This window comes from Ursus maritimus, unplaced genomic scaffold (assembly GCF_017311325.1).
Source record: "Ursus maritimus isolate PB19 unplaced genomic scaffold, ASM1731132v1 scaffold_9, whole genome shotgun sequence".
NCBI classification, from domain to species: domain Eukaryota; kingdom Metazoa; phylum Chordata; class Mammalia; order Carnivora; family Ursidae; genus Ursus; species Ursus maritimus.
The window spans coordinates 47636827-47656655 of NW_024427107.1; the positions used below are offsets into that span (position 1 = coordinate 47636827).

The 19829-nt window shown below is 35.8% G+C and overlaps 1 protein-coding gene across 1 annotated transcript in view; it reads left to right on the plus strand.

Moving 5' to 3' along the window:
- The first annotated feature begins 5 nt into the window (after positions 1-5).
- Positions 6-19829, plus strand: part of DCAF13 (DDB1 and CUL4 associated factor 13) — a 27976-nt gene continuing 8152 nt past the window's right edge. Inside the window, exons 1-8 of the mRNA XM_008689235.2 lie at positions 6-163; positions 3407-3606; positions 4180-4287; positions 8368-8457; positions 10067-10222; positions 13864-13941; positions 16061-16143; positions 19729-19829. The exon at positions 19729-19829 is cut by the window's right edge and continues 70 nt beyond it. Of these exons, the coding sequence (XP_008687457.2) occupies positions 94-163; positions 3407-3606; positions 4180-4287; positions 8368-8457; positions 10067-10222; positions 13864-13941; positions 16061-16143; positions 19729-19829 (886 nt within the window). The 5' untranslated portion in view covers positions 6-93. The remainder of the gene's footprint in view (positions 164-3406; positions 3607-4179; positions 4288-8367; positions 8458-10066; positions 10223-13863; positions 13942-16060; positions 16144-19728) is intronic.

A 19829-nucleotide genomic window follows, 5' to 3' on the forward strand; every position in this document is an offset into this window, starting at 1 on the left:
ACAGGAAGTAGTATTGAAGAAGCGGAAGTAGCATGTGCCTGAGGAGGCGGTGGTAATCCAAACTCGGGGTGTCGGGCACAACTAGCAGCCAAAATGAAGGTGAAGATGCTGAGCCGGAACCCGGACAACTATGTCCGCGAAACCAAGCTGGACTTACAAAGAGGTGAGACGAGTTGTTAGGGAGTCTGCCAGCCTTGAGGCTGGCCTCGGTCTCCACGGAGCAAAGCTGGGGGAACATTGGCGCTCCAGTCTCGTTCTTTCCCTGTTCCCTTTTGCAGAGGCAGACTTTGTGTATATAAGGACGTTGCGAGACTGGGTAGTAGGTAACTTCTTTTCAATGCCTTTCTTGAAGAAGTTTTTCTAGTGGTAGGTGAGAAAGTTGGTCATATCTGGAATGCTTCCGCCTTCCCCTTTCCAGCTGCTGCTCTCCGATTTTTCCCAGACCCCAGTTGAGAAGTGGAACTTGAAAGGCAAACTCGTGAATTGAAGGATTTGACAGGCTTTTTTAAACCTAGCTTTTGGCCGCTTTACTTCTTAAAGTTACGTACTTCTAAATGTGGGAAGAGACAAAGGTGAGACGTAAAGGCATCAGTTTTCTAAACTCTTGTGGAGAAGTCTGATGGGGAAATGGCTAAAATGAAATTAATAAGGCTTATTTATTGGTCTTATTTACTGGTCTGTTCCCCCATTAGCATCCTGACTGCTATCATTTGTAGATCATAATATCTAAATGACGAGGGACTAATCATGTCTGAAGAGACTAACAGAGGCCTTAAAGCAGGAATAAAGATAAAGCGTAAGAGAAGGGCCATGTCTTCGGATTTTGAGTAGGGGATAAGCCATAGAAGATGAGGCTCGGACGATATTTCGGTATTTTGATTGAGTAGTAGAGATTATCCACGTATATGTGAGTAATGCTGAGAGGTAAATATGTGGTCTGTGTTCACAAGCTGTTTACAGGTTAAGTAATAAGATAGTAATGTTTCTAAAATGCAAATTAGGTTATGTCGTTTGGGCTTGACATCATCTCTGGTCCTATCTTCCTCTCTAGTTTCACTAGTCACTACTTTCCTTCCAAGTACGCTTACATTTACCCTTGGACATCTGAGTGCATTTCAGACATTTCTCTTTCAGATGTCCTGCGGCACACACCCTTACTCAAATTAGCTCCTTCCTCTGAACAGTAATCTTTCCATACTTACTTCCTGTGGTTCCCCTCCCCAGCCCATTTAAAGCACCCTTCTTCTGTGCTTTGATCACATTTTTGTACTAACATCAGAGTGTGTATCACATTGTCTCATGATTATTTTGGTTATCAGTCTTTTCCATCAGATTGAACTTGTATTGAAGGGAAGAGTCATATTTGTTTCTATGTCCACTGTGTCTAGACAACACCTGGCACATAGTGGTTGCCTTATAAATGTCTGAAGGAATGAGTGAGTGACTGGCTGGTCATAATCTCCATGTTAGGAGATTATTAGTCATCTGTTGTTATCGAGTGTCTTATTTTCTATGATATCTTCTTGTTTCTTTATAGTTTCTGATGAAAGTGGTTTTTTAAAAGATTTTATTTATTTTTTTGAGAGATTTTATTTATTTATTTGAGCAGGGGAAGGGGCAGAGGGAGAGGAAGAAGCAGACTCCCCACTGGGCAGGGAGCATGACCTGGGGCTCAGTCCCAGGACCCTGAGTTCAAGACCTGAGCTGAAGGCAGACATTTAGCTGACTGAGCCACCCAGGTGCCCTTCATGGAAGTTTTAATAACAATATGGAAAAATAGAAGCTTAGGAGCTCTGTAAAACATAAATCAAGGAAGACATTTGTTACCCCACCCTTTTTTAAAAAAGATTTATTTATTTATTTGAGAGAGAGAGAGAGAAAGAACCTCAAGTGGACTCCCCTCTGGGCGCAGATCCCAGGACCCCAAGATCATGACCTGAGCCGAAGTTGGTAGTCAGCTGCTTAACCAACTAAGCCACCCAGGCGCCCATTTGTTACCTTTTTTTATTCTTTCATTCTTGTTTAGGTGTTATTTTCTTGTAAATTTTGATTGAATGTTGGATGTAATACCATTAACAGGGAGTTAGAGAAAAAAAAAAAAGACAGCAAGGTGAAGGTGTGGGGTAAGAAGATGCATTTACTTTTAAACATTAAGGGTTTTTTAGACATGTGGGCTTAGAATTATTTCCTAAGCACAACTAATTTACTGAGACATGTTCGGCAGCATAGCATAATAGTTAGGAACATGTATTCTGAAACCAGACTGCTTTTGTTTGAATCCTGTCATTATCACTTCATAGGAAGTTACCTCTCCGTACCTCAACTTCCCAGCTATAAAATGGGAAATAGTAATAGAACTTACCCATAGGGTGCTTTGGAGATTAAATGCGTTAATACACAGTATTTGGAACAGTGCTTGGGACATGGTGAACTGTTTTTTAAATAAGTTAATAAGTTTTTTAAATAAGTAAACAAATGTGTGAAATGCTCAATAAAAAGTAACTATAATCATAATCACAGTGTATGCCTTGGGGTGCCTGGGTGGCTCAGTCATTAAGCGTCTGCCTTCGGCTCAGGTCGTGATCCCAGCATTCTGGGATTGAGCGCCACATTGGGTTCCCTGCTCAGCGGGGAGCCTGCTGCTCCCTCTCCGCCTGCTTGTGCTCCCTCTCTCGCTGCCTCTCTCTCTCTGTCAAATAAATAAATAAAATCTTAAAAAAAACCCCCACAGTGTATGTCTATCAGTATAGTGGTTAGCACTGGAGATAAATAGTGCTAATCCTGCCCCAAAAGGAGCTTAGAGTTCAGTTGAGTAAACATTTGTCATAAATTTGTTTTGTACCACGCATTGTGCTAGGCATAAGTAGTAAAATGAAGAATGTGGTGGAAGCCCTGCCCATGAAAGCTTTACAACCCAGTTAAAGAATGTAGTAGGGCATATAAAAGGAAAAGCTGAGGTTATATGTAGGGTCTAAGTATTTTTTTTTTTAAGATTTTATTTTATTTATTTATTTGACAGAGATAGAGACAGCCAGCGAGAGAGGGAACACAAGCAGGGGGAGTGGGAGAGGAAGAAGCAGGCTCAGCAGAAGAGCCTGATGTGGGGCTTGATCCCATAACGCCGGGATCACGCCCTGAGCCAAAGGCAGACGCTTAACCGCTGTGCCACCCAGGCGCCCCAGGGTCTAAGTATTTTGCAAGATGTATGCATTCCATAGTTTTCCTGTAGTTTTGGAGAGGTTTCTGAGTAAAAGGTCATCTACTTTTGTATTTTTCACAGTGCTAGGCATAGAACAGTGTTCCTAACAAAGGCTTATTGAGTAACAAATTGAATAATTAGCTGAGGAAGACCACAGGAAATATTAAAAGTGAATTATTTTATTAAGAGGAGTCATTTTTATTTCAGTTCCAAGAAACTATGATCCTACCTTACATCCTTTTGAGGTCCCACGAGAATACATAAGAGCTTTAAATGCTACCAAACTGGAACGGGTATTTGCAAAACCATTCCTTGCTTCTCTGGATGGTCACCGAGATGGAGTCAATTGCTTGGCAAAGCATCCAAAGAGCCTGGCTACTGTCCTTTCTGGGGCATGTGATGGAGAGGCAAGTGTCATTCTAAACATTGCTATTTTAAACTAAAAGTAGTTGTGTTACAAATGTTTGTTAGTTTTGCATTACTATGGATTTTAATTGGTTTGATTTAATTTTTCTATGTCCTGGTTTCTATTAATTCTCAAGAATGAATTCTGTTTGAATTATGAACTACAGTAGTTTCTCATCTAAGCCTCAGAAATTAGAAAGGTAGCAGCTGAAGGCTCAGTTGAGCTGAAGGCTCAAGCATGTTTACAGTAGTAAAGGTATTTGGTTCCCCCCCTCCCTCCCACAGAGGATGTTATTAATGATTCAACACTTATTTTCACTCTGGCAAGAAAAGAAAGCTTTGAAACATTTTAAACTAGAATCAACAGAGTACTTAACAGATTGAATTTTCTGCTTGTTGATATACTATCCATATGCACTGTAGTATTTTAAACTAGAGGATTTTGTTTTTAGCAGTCTGGTAGAGTGAGTCATAGCCTTTTCATTGTGAATTTATTTTTCTTGGATGTAGTACTCCTGTGCCTGAACATTTTATGTTTATAGTTCACTAAAATTTCTTGCTATGCTTTATCATAGGTTAGAATTTGGAACTTGACTAAACGAAAATGTATCCGTACAGTACAAGCACATGAAGGTTTTGTACGAGGAATATGTACTCGCTTTTGTGGGACTTCTTTTTTTACTGTAAGTATAATTCAATTAGTCATTAACTCTTTTCAACATGCGTAAGACTGAGCTAATGTTTTTTGAATTCATTTATTTGTTCCAAGAGCCTTTTGGAGTTTCACAACCCAAAATAACTTTTTATAAAGCCTTGAAAAGTCCTAGTTTTCTTTATATACTTCAGTCTTCTTCATATTTCTTGATTTTTTAAAATAAATAATTACTTAATATGTTATCGAATTAATATTCTGTAGAACACTGAGAAGTGGGATTAATGCAAGGCGAGGCTAGAAAGGTAATCTGTTTACTCTGGACTATTTTCAGTGTTCGAGATGAGTAATTTGTACTTTGTCAGAGAGTAGTAAATTTTTGAAGTATCTGTGTGTGTCGTAAGGTATAGAGAATGTACAGTTTACCATTCTAATCATTTTTAAGTGTACATTTCAGTGGCATTAAGTACATTCACATTATTGTGAGACCCTTACCACTTTTTCATCTTCCCAAACTGAAACTCATGTCCATTAAACAGTAACTCCTTATTCCCATCTTCCCCTGGCCCTTTGTAACCACTGTTCCACTTTCTTTTTCTATGCAGCTTACTATTCTGGGTACCTCACATAAGTGGAATTATGTCATATTTGCCCTTTTGTGTCTGCCTTATTTCATTTAGTGTAATGTCTTTATGGTTCATCCATGTTGTAGCTGGTGTCAGAATTTCTTTCCTTTTTATGGTTGAATCATACTCTGTTGTACATACATATGTTTTGTTTATCCGTTCATCCATCAGTGGACATTTGGATTGTCTCCATCTTCTGCTTTTATGAATAATGCTGCTGTAAACATTAGTGTGCAAATGTCTGCTCAAGTTCGTTGAAAGTTTTGTAACAGGAATGACAGAATCTAAGCTGTGCTTTGAGGTAATTAATTTGACAGCAGTAAGTGATCAGTTTAGAGGCTGTTTTAATTTTTTTTTTTTAAGATTTTATTTATTTATTTGACAGAGAGAGACAGCCAGCGAGAGAGGGAACACAAGCAGGGGGGAGTGGGAGATGGAGAAGTCTGATGTGGGGCTTGATCCCAGAACGCCAGGATCATGCCCTGAGCCTAAGGCAGACGCTTAATGACTGCGCCACCCAGGCGCCCCTTGAGGCTGTTTTAATAATCTGGGTAGGCAAAAATGAATCTGTGCTAGGGAGGGAAAACCGTGGAAAGAAGTCGTTAGGTTTAGAAACATTTTGGGGGTGTGACAGGCTTGGCAACTGAGGGGTATTTAGGAAGATTCCTTTTCCTTCTAGAAATGGGGAAGTCAAGAGTGTCAGAAGCTTCAGAGGAGAAAGGGAATGGGAAGGATATGGTATGATGAACTGGACTGCAATGGACTATCTGAATGAAGAGGTCTATCACACCCTTACAGATGTAGGTCTGGATTTGAGGAGGGAAGTGAGAACTAAACTTGGTATCATCAGTATAGGAATAATGATTGAAGTCGTGGTATGGCGTCATTGGGGGAAAGTGATGGAAAATGTAGAAATACAGAAATGTCAGGGAAATAGCCTTGGGGAGTGCCTGCTCCTAGGTAGGAAGTAGGAAAACTCTAGGAGTAGCCAGAGATCTAGAAGTAAGCCGGTAAACAAGCTTAATGTCCCAGGAGAAAAGAATCATTGGTTCTGTGAACTACTACAAAGGATGATGGAGATGAAGACTGAAAGAAATACTTTAGGAATATAAACCTGTAAAAAATAGAAAGTTAACAGTCCTGTAATTTCAGTTTTACCACTGTTGGCAGTTTGGTGTCTATCCTTTCATCTGTTTTGACCTATATATATATAGCAGTTTGTGTATACATACTCGCTAATCAACCATGTAAATCTTGAGTAGTGCGCTGGGTGCCAAGGTAGATTGCAAAGGAATAGCAAAGGGAAGAGATGACTTCTGGGAGACCTTTAAATATTTGAAAGATTGTCATGTGGAAGAAGAAATGGACTTTTCTGTATAGCAGCGTTAGTAATAGTTGTTAATGTTAAAAGATTTGTTTTCAGTGTAGGGACAAACTTACTCGCTGTCAAAAACCGAAATAGGCTACTTGGTAGGGAATTCAGGTATTTTTTACTAAAGGGGTTTACACAAGCTTCATGACCCTGTATACAATATGTTGTAGAAGGAATTGAGTGGGAAGTTGGAGCAGACTGACTATAACTCCACTTTCAGTTGGTTATTCTTTTGGATATATTGATTAGTTTAATATCCCAGCCAGAGGATTTACTGGCTGGGTTTTATATATATATGTATATATATACTTAAAATGAATAAAGGCTGAAAAATATTTCATAGTCACTGTTCACTTCCTTTCTTCAGATAAGACACATGAAAACTGCTTGTTGGCCGAATTTTAGCACTTAGTGTTTCAAAAAATGTTCAATACACAATGCTGCAAAAGATAAATCTTTATTACCTGTATTTCATAATATCTACTATATCTCCATTTGTGGCACCAACAGGTCTTTTTCAGCCTACTCAGCCTTGAGATAAGATATCCTGACCAGGCGTATGTTGCTTGGCTCCTCATTTCTACAAAATGTTAAACCTTTCTCAGCATTGATGATCTGCTAAGGCTTATACTCAGCAGACTGTATAGGGCAGCTTAGTCAATTACAAAGGAATTCAGTCTTGAGCTTGCAGATACTATAAGAAGCTTGATCGAAAGAAGCAATCTTTAGGGTAGACATTCTCAATGACAATTATCTGTCTTGCATAAATGCTAAAATTCCAGTGGGTCAGGCTAGATTAACAAAGACCTCAGTACCTAAATTAGATCTTACTAGCTCCCAGTAATGGGTTTCCAAAATTGAGTTTTTGGTATGATGCCAATAACTCAGATTCAGGTTGTCATTAAGATATAACCCTATTAAATATGTTTTGTCTATTATAAGGATGTTGTTAATGATTCTGTTAGCATCTTCAACAAAAAAATTCCTCTCTGACCTTAGTACCAAACTTCTCTCCTAATCACTTACCTGTTGTAATATCATGGGTGCTATGAATTGTTTTGCAGGAAGGGTTTCTCTTTTTGAATTTGCTTTAAGGAAAGAACTAAATTTATACCCCTCTCCTAGATAAATATATATCTTTGTTAATATTTTTATTTAGAAAGTGGATGTAGATTGTATATAATGTAAAAAACAAGAAAGTTAACATACCCTGTATTTCTATTTTCAGTTAAAACTAGTGGTTTGGCGTATATATATACAATCGTTCGCACCCTGTATATGATTATTTTATGTTTTTAACCCTAAACTAAGTTATATTGTGCATTCTGTTTTGCAGCTTATTTCACCTAATATCTTGAATGTATCTGCCACATGCCCAAGCCTAAATTACCATTGTTCATTACCTTGGTTTGATTTGGGCTCAGGTGCTAATAGTCCTACCTGCTGTGGCTTTTTCACCATCTGCGCAACTGTCAGTTCACTGAAAAGGCAAATGATGTCTTTACAACATTATGGAAATAGTTTTGACCTTATGGACCCCTGAAAAATTCTCAGGATCCTTCAGATGTCTGCATTTCACAGTTTGAAAACCATTGACTTAATAGTTTTGGAGTCTTATGTCATGCAAAGAAGGCTTTACCCATGGCAAGATTATAAAAATGACTTCTGTCTACTATTTTTATGTTTTGTATTGGAATTTTTTACAATTAAAATTATGTGGAATTTTGTATTTATGTCAGGTATCAGATTGCTTCAAACTTTTTAAATGACTAACCTGATACCATAATACTATTTTATTATAATCCACTTTTCTCCCTAATTTGAAATGCCATCCTTATCACAGTATGCATTTTTTTGCCATATTTATGGCCTGACTTTGTTTCTACTCTCCTTTTGCTCTTATACTGTCTTATTTTTAATTTTATCCCCTATGTATTTGTCACAAATCTTTACTATAACATGGTGGGACATAAATGAATCAACAAATATAGTACTGGAAGAGTATGGGATGTGTATTTTTTAAACTAGAGATGTTTATAATTTGATGTATATGTTATCAAGTTTACAGTTAATAACAGTAGTTCATTATCATCTGAATCATTAATGTTTTGAGGTTGGTGATGACAAAACTGTGAAGCAGTGGAAAATGGATGGACCAGGCTATGGAGAAGAGGAGGAACCATTGCATACAATATTAGGAAAGGTACAGAAATAAATTGGCCTATACTTTGTCTATTGAAAGTCTTCTCTTAAAATTATTTCGGAATTAATTTTTTAAAAAGATGTAAATGAGACTTTAGTCTGCAATAATTGACCTATTTTAAGTAATATTTAATGCAGTTAAGTCCTTTGCAGCTAAAGAATTTGAATGGGTCTTTGGTGTTCATTGTATTGGGTTCAGCTTCTGCGTTTAGCTGGAGGATGCAATGAAACATTTCTTATGGCAAGTCCATGGGAGGAAATCTATAAGAAAAATAATGCTTTGGCTTCTCTCTGATTTATATTATCATAGTTCTTACACAAAGCTCCGAATTTCTTACTTGAAAGAACCCCTTAGGCAATGAAGAGGTATTATAATACGATGTTTTTTGTATAAATCTCATTTACATTTCGTAAAACATTATTCTGCAAATCAGATGATATGGTTTAGTTATATCTTAAGTATAATTCAGATCATATGGCCTACCCATGTTTCATAATGCTTACATTTTGAAATTAAGCGAACTTCTAAAGTTAGATTAATCTTTAAATATCTGCATTTTAAAAATCAATTTGTCATTTCAGTATTATGTTGGTATATATTTAAGTTCTGCTTTTCAGATTTCAAGAAATTGTAAATGTTTTTAAAGGTACATGGAGGTGGGACATGAGTATAACATGGTAATAATTTTCAAGTGGTAAAAAAGTTAGTAATTCCTAAAACAAAATTGGTTTCATTCTTGAAAATGTCTTTTCTCTAGGAGCTCCAAATATTTTTTAAATATTTCATTTTACCCCTATATCTGTGGTAATGGAGATTAATTTTTACTGCGGAAAAGTTTGTCAGACTTGCCTTCGTGAATAGAAAATAATTGGAAGCCTGCGGATGCTGCTAAGAGTTCTTAAAAGCCTAAAGTGTTGGCTAAATATTTCCCTTGAATTTGCTTTCCAAACATTTTTTAGCACATAGTATAAAGACAGATTTTAATCTGGCCTTGAATAGATCAATCACGTCTTTTAAGTGGATAATAACAAATTTATGAGATTTTATTGATTTTAACAATATTAGCATCCACCATTGCCAGATTTATTTCTCTCCCTAAATTTTAATCCAGTTGTTGGTTTCGGTATTTTTGTCCTGGGAATCAGTACTTCATGTATTAAATGTGGAACTAAGTGTTTTAGACCTTACCCTTGCATTTCATTAATTGTTTGCAAGGTCCTCGAATACCCAGTGATGATTAGGGATTACTTCAGTGATATGTATTCAAACTTAATTAAATACGTCCAATGTTAACAGTTTTCTGTATTCCTAGAATGTGTTAGATAGGAATCGTTACTTTTTATGGTACTGTGTTCTCCTTTATTTTTTTTTTTTTCAATTTTTATTTTAAGTAGGTTCCATGTCCAATGTGGGGCTTGAACTCACAACCCTGAGATCAAGAGTTGTATGCTCTACGGAGTGAGTCTTAAGTAAAGGCTTCAGAGGAGTTTCTTTGTAAACAGGGATTTTCTTTAAAAAATGAGAATGTGGGTAAATATATTTAAAATATGTAGATTTGAAATATTAATGATAGAAAGACCCATCTATAACAACATCTTTGCTCTTAAAGACAGTGTATACGGGAATTGATCATCATTGGAAAGAAGCTGTTTTTGCCACATGTGGACAGCAAGTAGACATTTGGGATGAACAAAGAACAAGTCCTATATGTTCAATGACCTGGGGATTCGACAGTATAAGTAGTGTTAAATTTAACCCAATTGAGGTAATGCTGCTTTTTAAAATACTTCTGCTTCCTCTTTCTTTATTTAATAATTTCAGCTCTGTTTAGGAAACTTTTGAGTGTATGATAAAAGAATTTTGTTTAAATTTTAATTGGCTTCTGGCATTTGGTTAGTTTTCCAGATTATATCTGAGTTCTGATATCTTTGGTCAGATCTCGACGTGTTTGCCCAGTTTAGTCCCATATACCAGTGTTATGCACTGTTAGAGGAAGGTGTGTGCATGTACTCATAGGAGTAGAATTCAAGCAAATACTGTACTGTGAACAGTTTTACTCATGTCTTCAGTACTCATGTTCTACAGATTACATCATTGTATATGGGGAAATGTTCATTTTTTAACTCTCTTTGAGATCAGAAGAGGCATTGAGCATTGTTTTCTCTATTTGTAAGTGACAAGGGCACTAATGATTTGTAGTAATATGCATGATTACTACTATACTGCATAATGACAGTTGTATTTTTCTTTGCTCAGAAGTCTGATATGGTGATTCCTAAGTCCTTCAAGGTCTGAGGGAAGAGTTGGAGATTAAACTCTACTTACTGTTTATTTAGGTCTGAATTTAGGAAAGGAGGCTGCCCTAAAGGCTAAGCTAGTCCTTGGACTTAAGATCTTTCCCTGAGCTATTTCTGAATACATAACAATAGATGAACTCATTGTCCAAAAGACTCAGTAGAGATACCTTTCCTGCAGAAAGAAAAGGAAATTGTTGCATGTATAAACTAATCTTCAAAGTTATCAGGAGATTATCATGTTAGATGGTATAAGAGATTATCCTGATATGTAAGTTTTGCACTCTCAGAGACCAAGCTGATAAAAGGAAAAAATGTTAAGTCAAAGTAGTAGAAGATAAAATCATTTATATAAAGTATTGGAACATGAGGTGGTGCAATTCGATGTGAATTTGACCTTGTGGTGCTGCTGAGAGGTCAGATGGTCAGAGAGCACCCTTCTTGTCCCCAGCACATACCTGCCTGCACACTTCTGGGAGGGGTTACAGGTCAAGAGCAGGGGTTGGCAAACTGGTTCATGAGCCCACTGCCTGTTTTTATAAATCAAGTTTTACTAGAACACAGTCATGCCCTTTTGTTTATATATTGTTTGTAGCTGCCTCTGTACTATGATAGCAGAATTGGCCCACAGAAGTTTAAAATATTTACTCTTTGGTCCTTTACAGAAAAAGTTTGCTGACCCCTGGTCTAAAGTATCTATCTGTATTATATCTTCCTCACTCCATCCTCCATCATCGTTTGGTTGTAGAAGTGAGATATGGCATGAGGGGGCAAGCCAGCTTTGCAGAGCCAGGCCAAGGTGACCCTAGGCAGAAACAGGCTACAAACACAAGCAATTTGTAGGAACATTTTGTGTCCTACTTGGTGTGGAGTTAAACTGAAACTGTATTTTCTGCTAGCGTACCTTGGTAGTGACTTTATATAAGTCACACTTCTTCTCTATATTTGCTTCTTTATTTTTAAAATGAAGGTCATGAGGGTAAAACGTGATAAATTTTATGTGAGTATTTTTTAAAGATGCTACCCAAATTTAGGATGACGTTATTACTATTAAAAAAATAGAACAGAGCGATACTGATTCCTACATGTCTGAGGTATAAACAGTTATTTTGCGTCTCTATTCTGGTAAACACCTATGTCAGAAGAGCTGATGGTTAATTCCAAAAATCGTAATTAGTTATTAGTGATGACCTAGTGACCATGTTTTTCAAACTTGACTGTATAACAACTATATTTGTTCAGCTGTGTGGGTTTGTTTTTTGTTTTTTTTTTTTATTACCATTATGAATTGAGGGGTAAAAGCAAATGGTGTGCATGTCTCTTATCCTATATTAAATTTAATGGGAAGGGCATGTTGCTGTGAACAAATGGAGTGTATTTGTTTCCTCTAATAATTAATAATTAATTTTCTGTTAAAATATTGAAGCCTACAGTTTTGCTAAAGCCAAAAGTTTTATGCTGAGCATTGCCACATTTTGTAGTGTAAAAGTCGGCTTTCAGTCTAGGTTGAATTTTTTACTTTTCTCAGATTAAAGTCTTTATTTTTAGAAATGGAACCTGGTCACACTTTGAGGTGGCAGAATGAGAAACCAAGAAAGATTGAGAGGAGTCAGTAACTAGGGGAAAGTCTCAGAGGAAGTGATTTAAAAAGGAAGGTTTGGGGTTGTTTTTTTGTTTTTTAAGTAAAGATTTTATTATTAGAGAGAGAGAAAATGAGCAGTGGGGAGAGGTAGAGGGAGAGAGAGAAGCAGACTTCTGGAATGCCTAGCAAGAAGCCCAATGGCGGGGGTCAATCCCAGGACCTGGGATCATGACCTGAGCCGAAGGCAGACACTTAACTGACTGAGCCATCCAGGTACCCCAAAAAGGAAGGGTTTGGAAAGGACTGGAGAAGAAGTCATGATTGCAGCATTAGCTTTATGATGTTTCATTTGAACTGTGTACACATATACAGTAGGAGTTAGCTAGCCATACAGCTATGTAGTAGATAACTCTTCTTCCTACACTTGCAGTAGGAAGTGATAGGCAGAAGCCAGGAGTTATGAGCGTCAGGAACCATGAGTAAGGAGGCACGGTGGGACTCAGGCCCTGCTGGTAGGTAGAGGGATTGTTCTCACATAAAGCTAAGGGTTAGGTATGTCAGCCTCTTGGACACTATAACTGACTTATAAGCAAATTAAATACTTGCAGGTAGGTATGTGTTGGGGGCAGGAAGGGTGCCCTCTGACCGTCTGATCTCTCAGCAGCACCACAAGGCCAAACTCACATTGAACTGCAGCACCTCATGTTCCAGTACTTCATACAAACAATTTTATACCCTGCTACTTTGACTTAACCTTTTTCCCCTTTTACCAGCTTGGGTCTCTGAGAGTGTAAAACTTACCTGTCAGGATATTCTCTTATACCATCTAACATGATAATCTCTTGGTAACTTTGAAGATTAGTTTATACGTGGAGCAATTAAACAGTTGGACAAAGAACTGGCTTAATTTATACAGTTAATGAACATGAGGAAATGTTTAACTATTAAAAGGCAGTAGTTCATATGATTAGGAAATATTGCTGTACAGATGTGAACTTTTAAATGCCACTACTTAATGCTTCTTGGTTGCAGTAAAATTGACATATTTCCACACTGCAGTGTATATTGATACAGCTCTTGGGAAAACAGCTAGTCCTAAATAATCAAAAACCATAAAATTGTTCATACTTTTGACTCAGTAATTCACTACTGAAATTTTATCCTTTGAAAAAGAAGAGTTGAATTTATGAAAATGTTTGTTGAAGGGTTAGTGATAATACTGGAAACTAGGAAATAGGCTCAAGTTGAAGAATGGATAAATAAAATATGTTCTGTTATTAAAAAAACACTGAATTATCTGAACACTCCCATCACTGGCATGTAAAATACACTCATGGGCATTTAGCAATGAAAATACTTGACTTAGGTTGCTGAGGTTATGAGTGATCATTGTTCTCTCTTAAAAATGGACTTTAGTATTGTAACTTTGTATCTTAAACATAAACATTAAGGGTAATTGAATCATTTGTTCATTGAATGGACAGGGTTTGCTGCCAAGCCTGGCTTTTAACTGGTGATTCCTATTTTTAGACATTTCTCTTGGGAAGTTGTGCTTCTGACAGGAATATAGTACTATATGATATGAGGCAAGCTACTCCCCTGAAAAAGGTGAGTTTCAGTTTGTTTCTGCTTTGTACAATTGTTAATGCATTCCTCTATGAAGTGAGTGGCAAAAAAATACGGAGCAAATGTTTTTTTTCAGAATTGAATTTTTTTCATAGGCTTATTCTTAGAAGCCAAAGTGATTATAATGGCATTCTCTCATATCCTTGTTGCTTTTTAGAGACCCTTAAATTTTCACTAAGTTCTGTATCCTAGTCAACTTTGTATCTTCCATAATACCAGTAAGTTTTAGGCACCTAAACTGGTACTTGTTGAGCTCAAAGTTCTTAAGTATTGCATCCCATTACTACACACCCCCATGGTTTTCATATGACACATACAGTATTCAGTTCCAGAATGTTTTGTAATGAATTCACATAACCAGCTTTATTTGTTTAATTACATGCTGATGGATACTAGTTGACATTTTGTTTAGATAAGCACTAACTTGTTCAAGGTGACACATTTCCCAGCAGTTTTAAGGCAGTCATTCCAGGACTTAGATACCAAAGCTGATACAGCCTTAAGCTGACTCAAGAGGGACTGACATATTGTCAGTAAAGAGAGGAGTACCATTATAAGTGAAAAGTATAAAGTTGATTTCAAGTGCTCAAATTCAGAGTGCAGAAGGGCCTAGCCACCATTTGTGTGCTGCAAGTCCATTGTCATAGTCCACATGTGAAAGAAATGCTTTTAATGTTTTTGTTGTTCCTAAACCATTTTTACTACATGTAGTAAATACAGAAATATTACAAGTAGAGTATATTCATTGAGGTTTGAACTGCATAAAAATGATAATCTTTCCAAAGTACCACTTTAATCATTTCGCTCATTCATGTAGTATAGTGGGCAGATCTTGCATGAACTTTGGTATTAGACCTTAAGCAGGTAACTTAGTCTGTGTTTGTCCTGTAAAATGGTGATATTAATAACTACTTTTCAGCACATTGGTGAGAATAAAACATGATAACAGAATTCTAAGTTGAAATCTAGTTTAATAAGTAGTAGTTTTTGCCCCCCTCTGCATATTCTGTTTTTAATGGTGCTCCATTACTTTTAGTTGAAGAAAAGAATGATAGCCTGGCTTTCAAGGCCCTCCAAATCTGGTCCCAATTTGCATTCCATTGATATAGTTGTTTCAGTCAGTAAGGCAACATTTAAATAGGGTTTGTCACATGGAGGTCACCTTGATGGAGGTAGAGATGCTATTATCTCTCATTTATTCTGTATAGTAGGCTATCATTGTTTCTTCTGTCTTTTCTCCTACACTTATTAGTTTTCAACCAGGGGTCTATTTTTAGGAATGTGGGAGATGCATTTTAGAGACGGGCCTTTAGGGGCGCCTGGGTGGCACAGACGTTAAGCGTCTGCCTTTTGCTCAGGGCGTGATCCCAGCGTTCTGGGATCGAACCCCACATCAGGCTCCTCTGCTAAGAGCCTGCTTCTCCCTCTCCCACTCCCTCTGCTTGTGTTCCCTCTCTCGCTGGCTGTTTCTCTCTGTCAAATAAATAAATAAACTCTTTAAAAATAAAATAAAATAAAATAAAATAAAATAAAATAAAATAAAAAATAGAGACGGGCCTTTAGTGGACATGTGCCTGAGAGGCTAAACATTTGCAGTGTACAGTTACACATAACAAAAATTATCCTACTCAAAATGCCAGTAGTGTTTTTGCTGAGAAATACTAATATGCTGATCCTTCACAGGTCAGCTCAAATCATGCTTGTCTTTTTGAAACCTTTCTTCTCTTCTTTAACCCTAAAATCACTGTTAATTTTGTCCCCAATTTGATACTTAATTATTTACTGTCTCTTTGTTTGTATTTTAAGTTTTCTTACATATATCTCATTTTCCTGACTAAAGTATAAGTTATTTGAGGTTGAGGGACCATTTGTTAAGCATATTTATATTTTTCAGTATTTACTACTTAGCCTATGTACTCTGTAAACAATTATTGACTTCTTTTTGTATTGCACCGAGCTGAGTACTGTGCACATAATAGGTGTTTACTAAATATTTGCTTACATCAATTAAAAAAAAGGAAAGAAAATGAAGTGGGAGACTTATCCATTTGAGAGGGAATTGATTTAATGGTGATGGGTTGGTTTATTCCTCCTTTCTCAGGTCATCTTAGATATGAGAACAAATACAATTTGTTGGAACCCTATGGAAGCTTTCATTTTTACTGCAGCAAATGAAGATTACAAGTAAGTTTTCTGCTTTTTAAAACCTACTTATTTCTATGTAAAGTGGCTCCATTGTATAAATCTTACTAATGAAATATGTTTTCCTACATAGTATTCCTTCAAATATAAGATAGAAAATTGTCACTTGTTTTGCTAAAATAAATATTTCCCAAATTGGAGAAGAGCTTAGAAAAATATTCTCAGTTTTCAAAGTGATGTAGACTAAGGACAGTAAACTGTGACCCATGGACCAAATCCTGTCGGCTGCCTGTTTTTGTAAATAGTTATTGGAATATAACGATACTCATTTATATATTGAATGTGGCTGCTTTTGTGCTATCATGCCTGAGTTTAGTGGTTGCAACAGAGACCGTATGGCCCACAAAGCTGAAAATATTTATTATGTGGCCCTTCATAGAAAAAGTTTGCTGATCTCTATACCATATAAATAATGAGTGAACCATACATGTTATAATAGAAACTAAAAATATTTGCTTACAATGTGTAGTTCTTCACAAAGCTGTTACTCATATAGTCATGTTATCAGCATCACTATTAACTTCAGTAAGACAAAAGGAAAAATAAAGTTTCAGTTTTTACCTTTACGTTTATGGACTCCATGTAAAGGTGACTTAGCAGCCTTACATTTTTGACCTAGAAGGAATTTTATAATCCCTTATATATTGCCTTAAAACTTGTTGAGGCATTTCACATTGGCTGTCTTACTTTATCTTCTCAGTATCCCTAAAAGGTAGATAGGACATGTATGCTGTCCCCTTTTTAGAGATGAGGGTGTTAGAGCTGGGAGTTTAATCCCCTAGGGAGGAAAGAGTGTCTTCCTTTTTTTTTTTTTTTTTACTCCAAAGCATTTGTTGTAGTACAGTGCATATGGTAGATTCTTAATACATGTTTTTTTGAGAAGGTGGAAGTTTGTAATTGGATTGAACTTTAGATCTTCTGTCTTTAAGTTCTTTGTTCTTTCCACTGTTATTATTTATGAAAACATTAATTAGCTCAGAAATAGGATTTATTACATGATGTTTTAGTGGTACCAACTAAAAACATTATGACTTTCCGTACTATGCTCATTTGGATTCTCATTGTATGGTAAGATCAAACCAAATTAATTGAAGGCCTTTTAGTCTTTATCAACATTTTGAAATTAAATGGCCTTATTCCAGTTAAAGGAAATAAAATAATGTTTTGCTGACCAACCTTATTAAAGTTTCTAAAGTTTGTTCTAATTAGCTATTTTTGCAAGACACTTTTATACAGAGTATCTGGAATTTCTCAGTTCTTGCCTTCGGAAGAATTTCATAGGCACCTGAAACAAAGAGCACATCCCTTGTAAGAAAATGCTGTAATTTGCTCTTACCTGAAAGTGATCTTGCCTTGGTGTACTCTATATTTTTTAATATTTTCTTTCTTTTATTGCCCACCAAATAATATAATCATTCTGAATTCAAAACCCAGGTTTAAGTCTAGACCCACCCAGTAACCACTGTAGAAATTTGGACTAGACATGTAAATGAACTCTGTGCCATAGTTTCATCATCTGTAAGATAATAGGGTTGAAATAGATGATCCCTAAAGACTCCTATAACTCGAAACTTTGTTTATGTAAACATTTTCTTTTCAAATGGGTTCATTTGCTTAGATTTTGAATAAGTTCTTAACCTTTTTCTTGTGTCGAGATTAACAATTTACTAAAAAAATCAGAATGTGTTAAACAAAAGCAAACCTGGTTGAGGACTACTGCTCTAAAGGAATATAAAGCAGGAGGAATATAAAGAGGAATATAAAGCGATTGTCAACTCAGAAATTTAACCTCAAAGATCAGGATGACATTGGCTGACCATCCTGTGGTATGTGGAGAGATTAAAAAACAAAACAAAACAACAGACTTTTCTCTTGAGAGTTTTATGTTATTTGGGATATTTTACCAATACCATGAATGATTTTTCATAGTAATGATGTTAAAAAATATTCTTTTTTAAGTGTTAGGTGAATTTTTTAAACAATTTATTTTGAAATAATTTTAGGTTTATTGAAAAGATGCAAAAATTGTATTTGTCAGCCAGTGGATTCCCCTAAAGTTAACATCTTATGTAACCATAGTTCAGTTAGCAAAAACAAGAGTACAATACATTTAGCATTGGTTAACCAAACCACAGACTTTATTTCATCACCAGCCTTTCCAATAATGTTCTTTGTCCGTTCTAGAATCCAACACAGGATCCCATGTTGCATTTAATTGTCATGTCTCCTTAGTCTGCTCAGTCTGTGACTGTTCCTTACTTACTCTTCCCTTGTCTTTCATGACCTTAGTACTTTTGAAAAGGATTTGTTAGTTTATCTTGTAGACTGCCCTTAATTTGGGCTAACCTGATATTTTCTCATTATTAGATTGAGATTATGCATTTTTTTCAAGAATACCACAAAACCGATATGCCCTTCTTGGGTCATCACTTCAGGGATACGTGATGTCACTTTGTCTTATTACTGGTGGTGTTAACCTTGATCACTTAGTTATGTGCTATCTGCCAAGTTTCTCACTGTGAAGTCACTATTTTTTTCCTTTTGTAATTAACACTAGTCTTTGGAGAGATACTTTGAAATTATGTAGATACCCTGTTTCTCCTCAAACTATTGCTCAGTGATTGTAGCATTTTGAAGTGTTTTAATGTTAGGAACTTGTTTATAGTAATGCTGTGTTACTGTTGTTCATTGTGCACATGGTTCATTTGAAGCATTATTCTTCTGTTAATTAAGAATTTTTAAATCTTGAAAATCATGAACTCATTTTTTTGTTTTACCAGCTGTGCACAAAATATAGTTTTCTAATTTTAGTAGACCCTTTGAAAAGCCATAGTCACTTTTATATATCACTGACAGGAGTGGAACTTTGTTGGAAATGAGTCAACTCAGAAACCTTAAAAGTTCTCATGCTTTTGGACTTTGTAATTTACTTGTAAGAATTTGTCCAGATTTAATTGAATTTGTCCCATTCAGTTAAAGATTGAATTTCAAAAATTCAAATACTGGAATTTAAGAATTATTTAAAATTGAAAGTTGGAAATTTTTTATTAATAAAGTATAAGTATATTTAAGTTTTAAATAATTTATAAGTTATTTAACTCATTTAAATATGCAACCATAAATGTTTATAATATGCTACATGAAGTATCAGAATACAGAACTTTATACAGTATTACCAATTTTGTTAAAAGTATATATTTAAATATTAGCATAGTGAAAAGATTAGAAGTAATTATACTGCACTAACTGTTGTTCCTTTGGTGGGGAATTAAAGGTAAGTTTTGTTCTCTGTACTTTTTTTGAAAGTTTCACATTTTCTACAATGCGATTTAGGTTTATGAGGATGAAAGTGTGTTAAGTTTAATCTTAAGGAATAAAAACTGGTAATATTTTTCTCTGTCCCTTACCTGCTGTGTAAAAACCTATATATTTATGACTGCAAGTCCATTGTCATAGTCCACATGTGAAAGAAATGCTTTTAGCTAATGGTCTTAATTTCCCTAATGTCTCTTTATACTGCATATGTTTCTTTATAGAAATTTGTGTGGAATAATCATTCTTTTACAGCTTGTATACTTTTGATATGCGTGCACTGGACACTCCTGTAATGGTACATATGGATCATGTATCTGCGGTACTTGATGTGGACTATTCTCCCACTGGGAAAC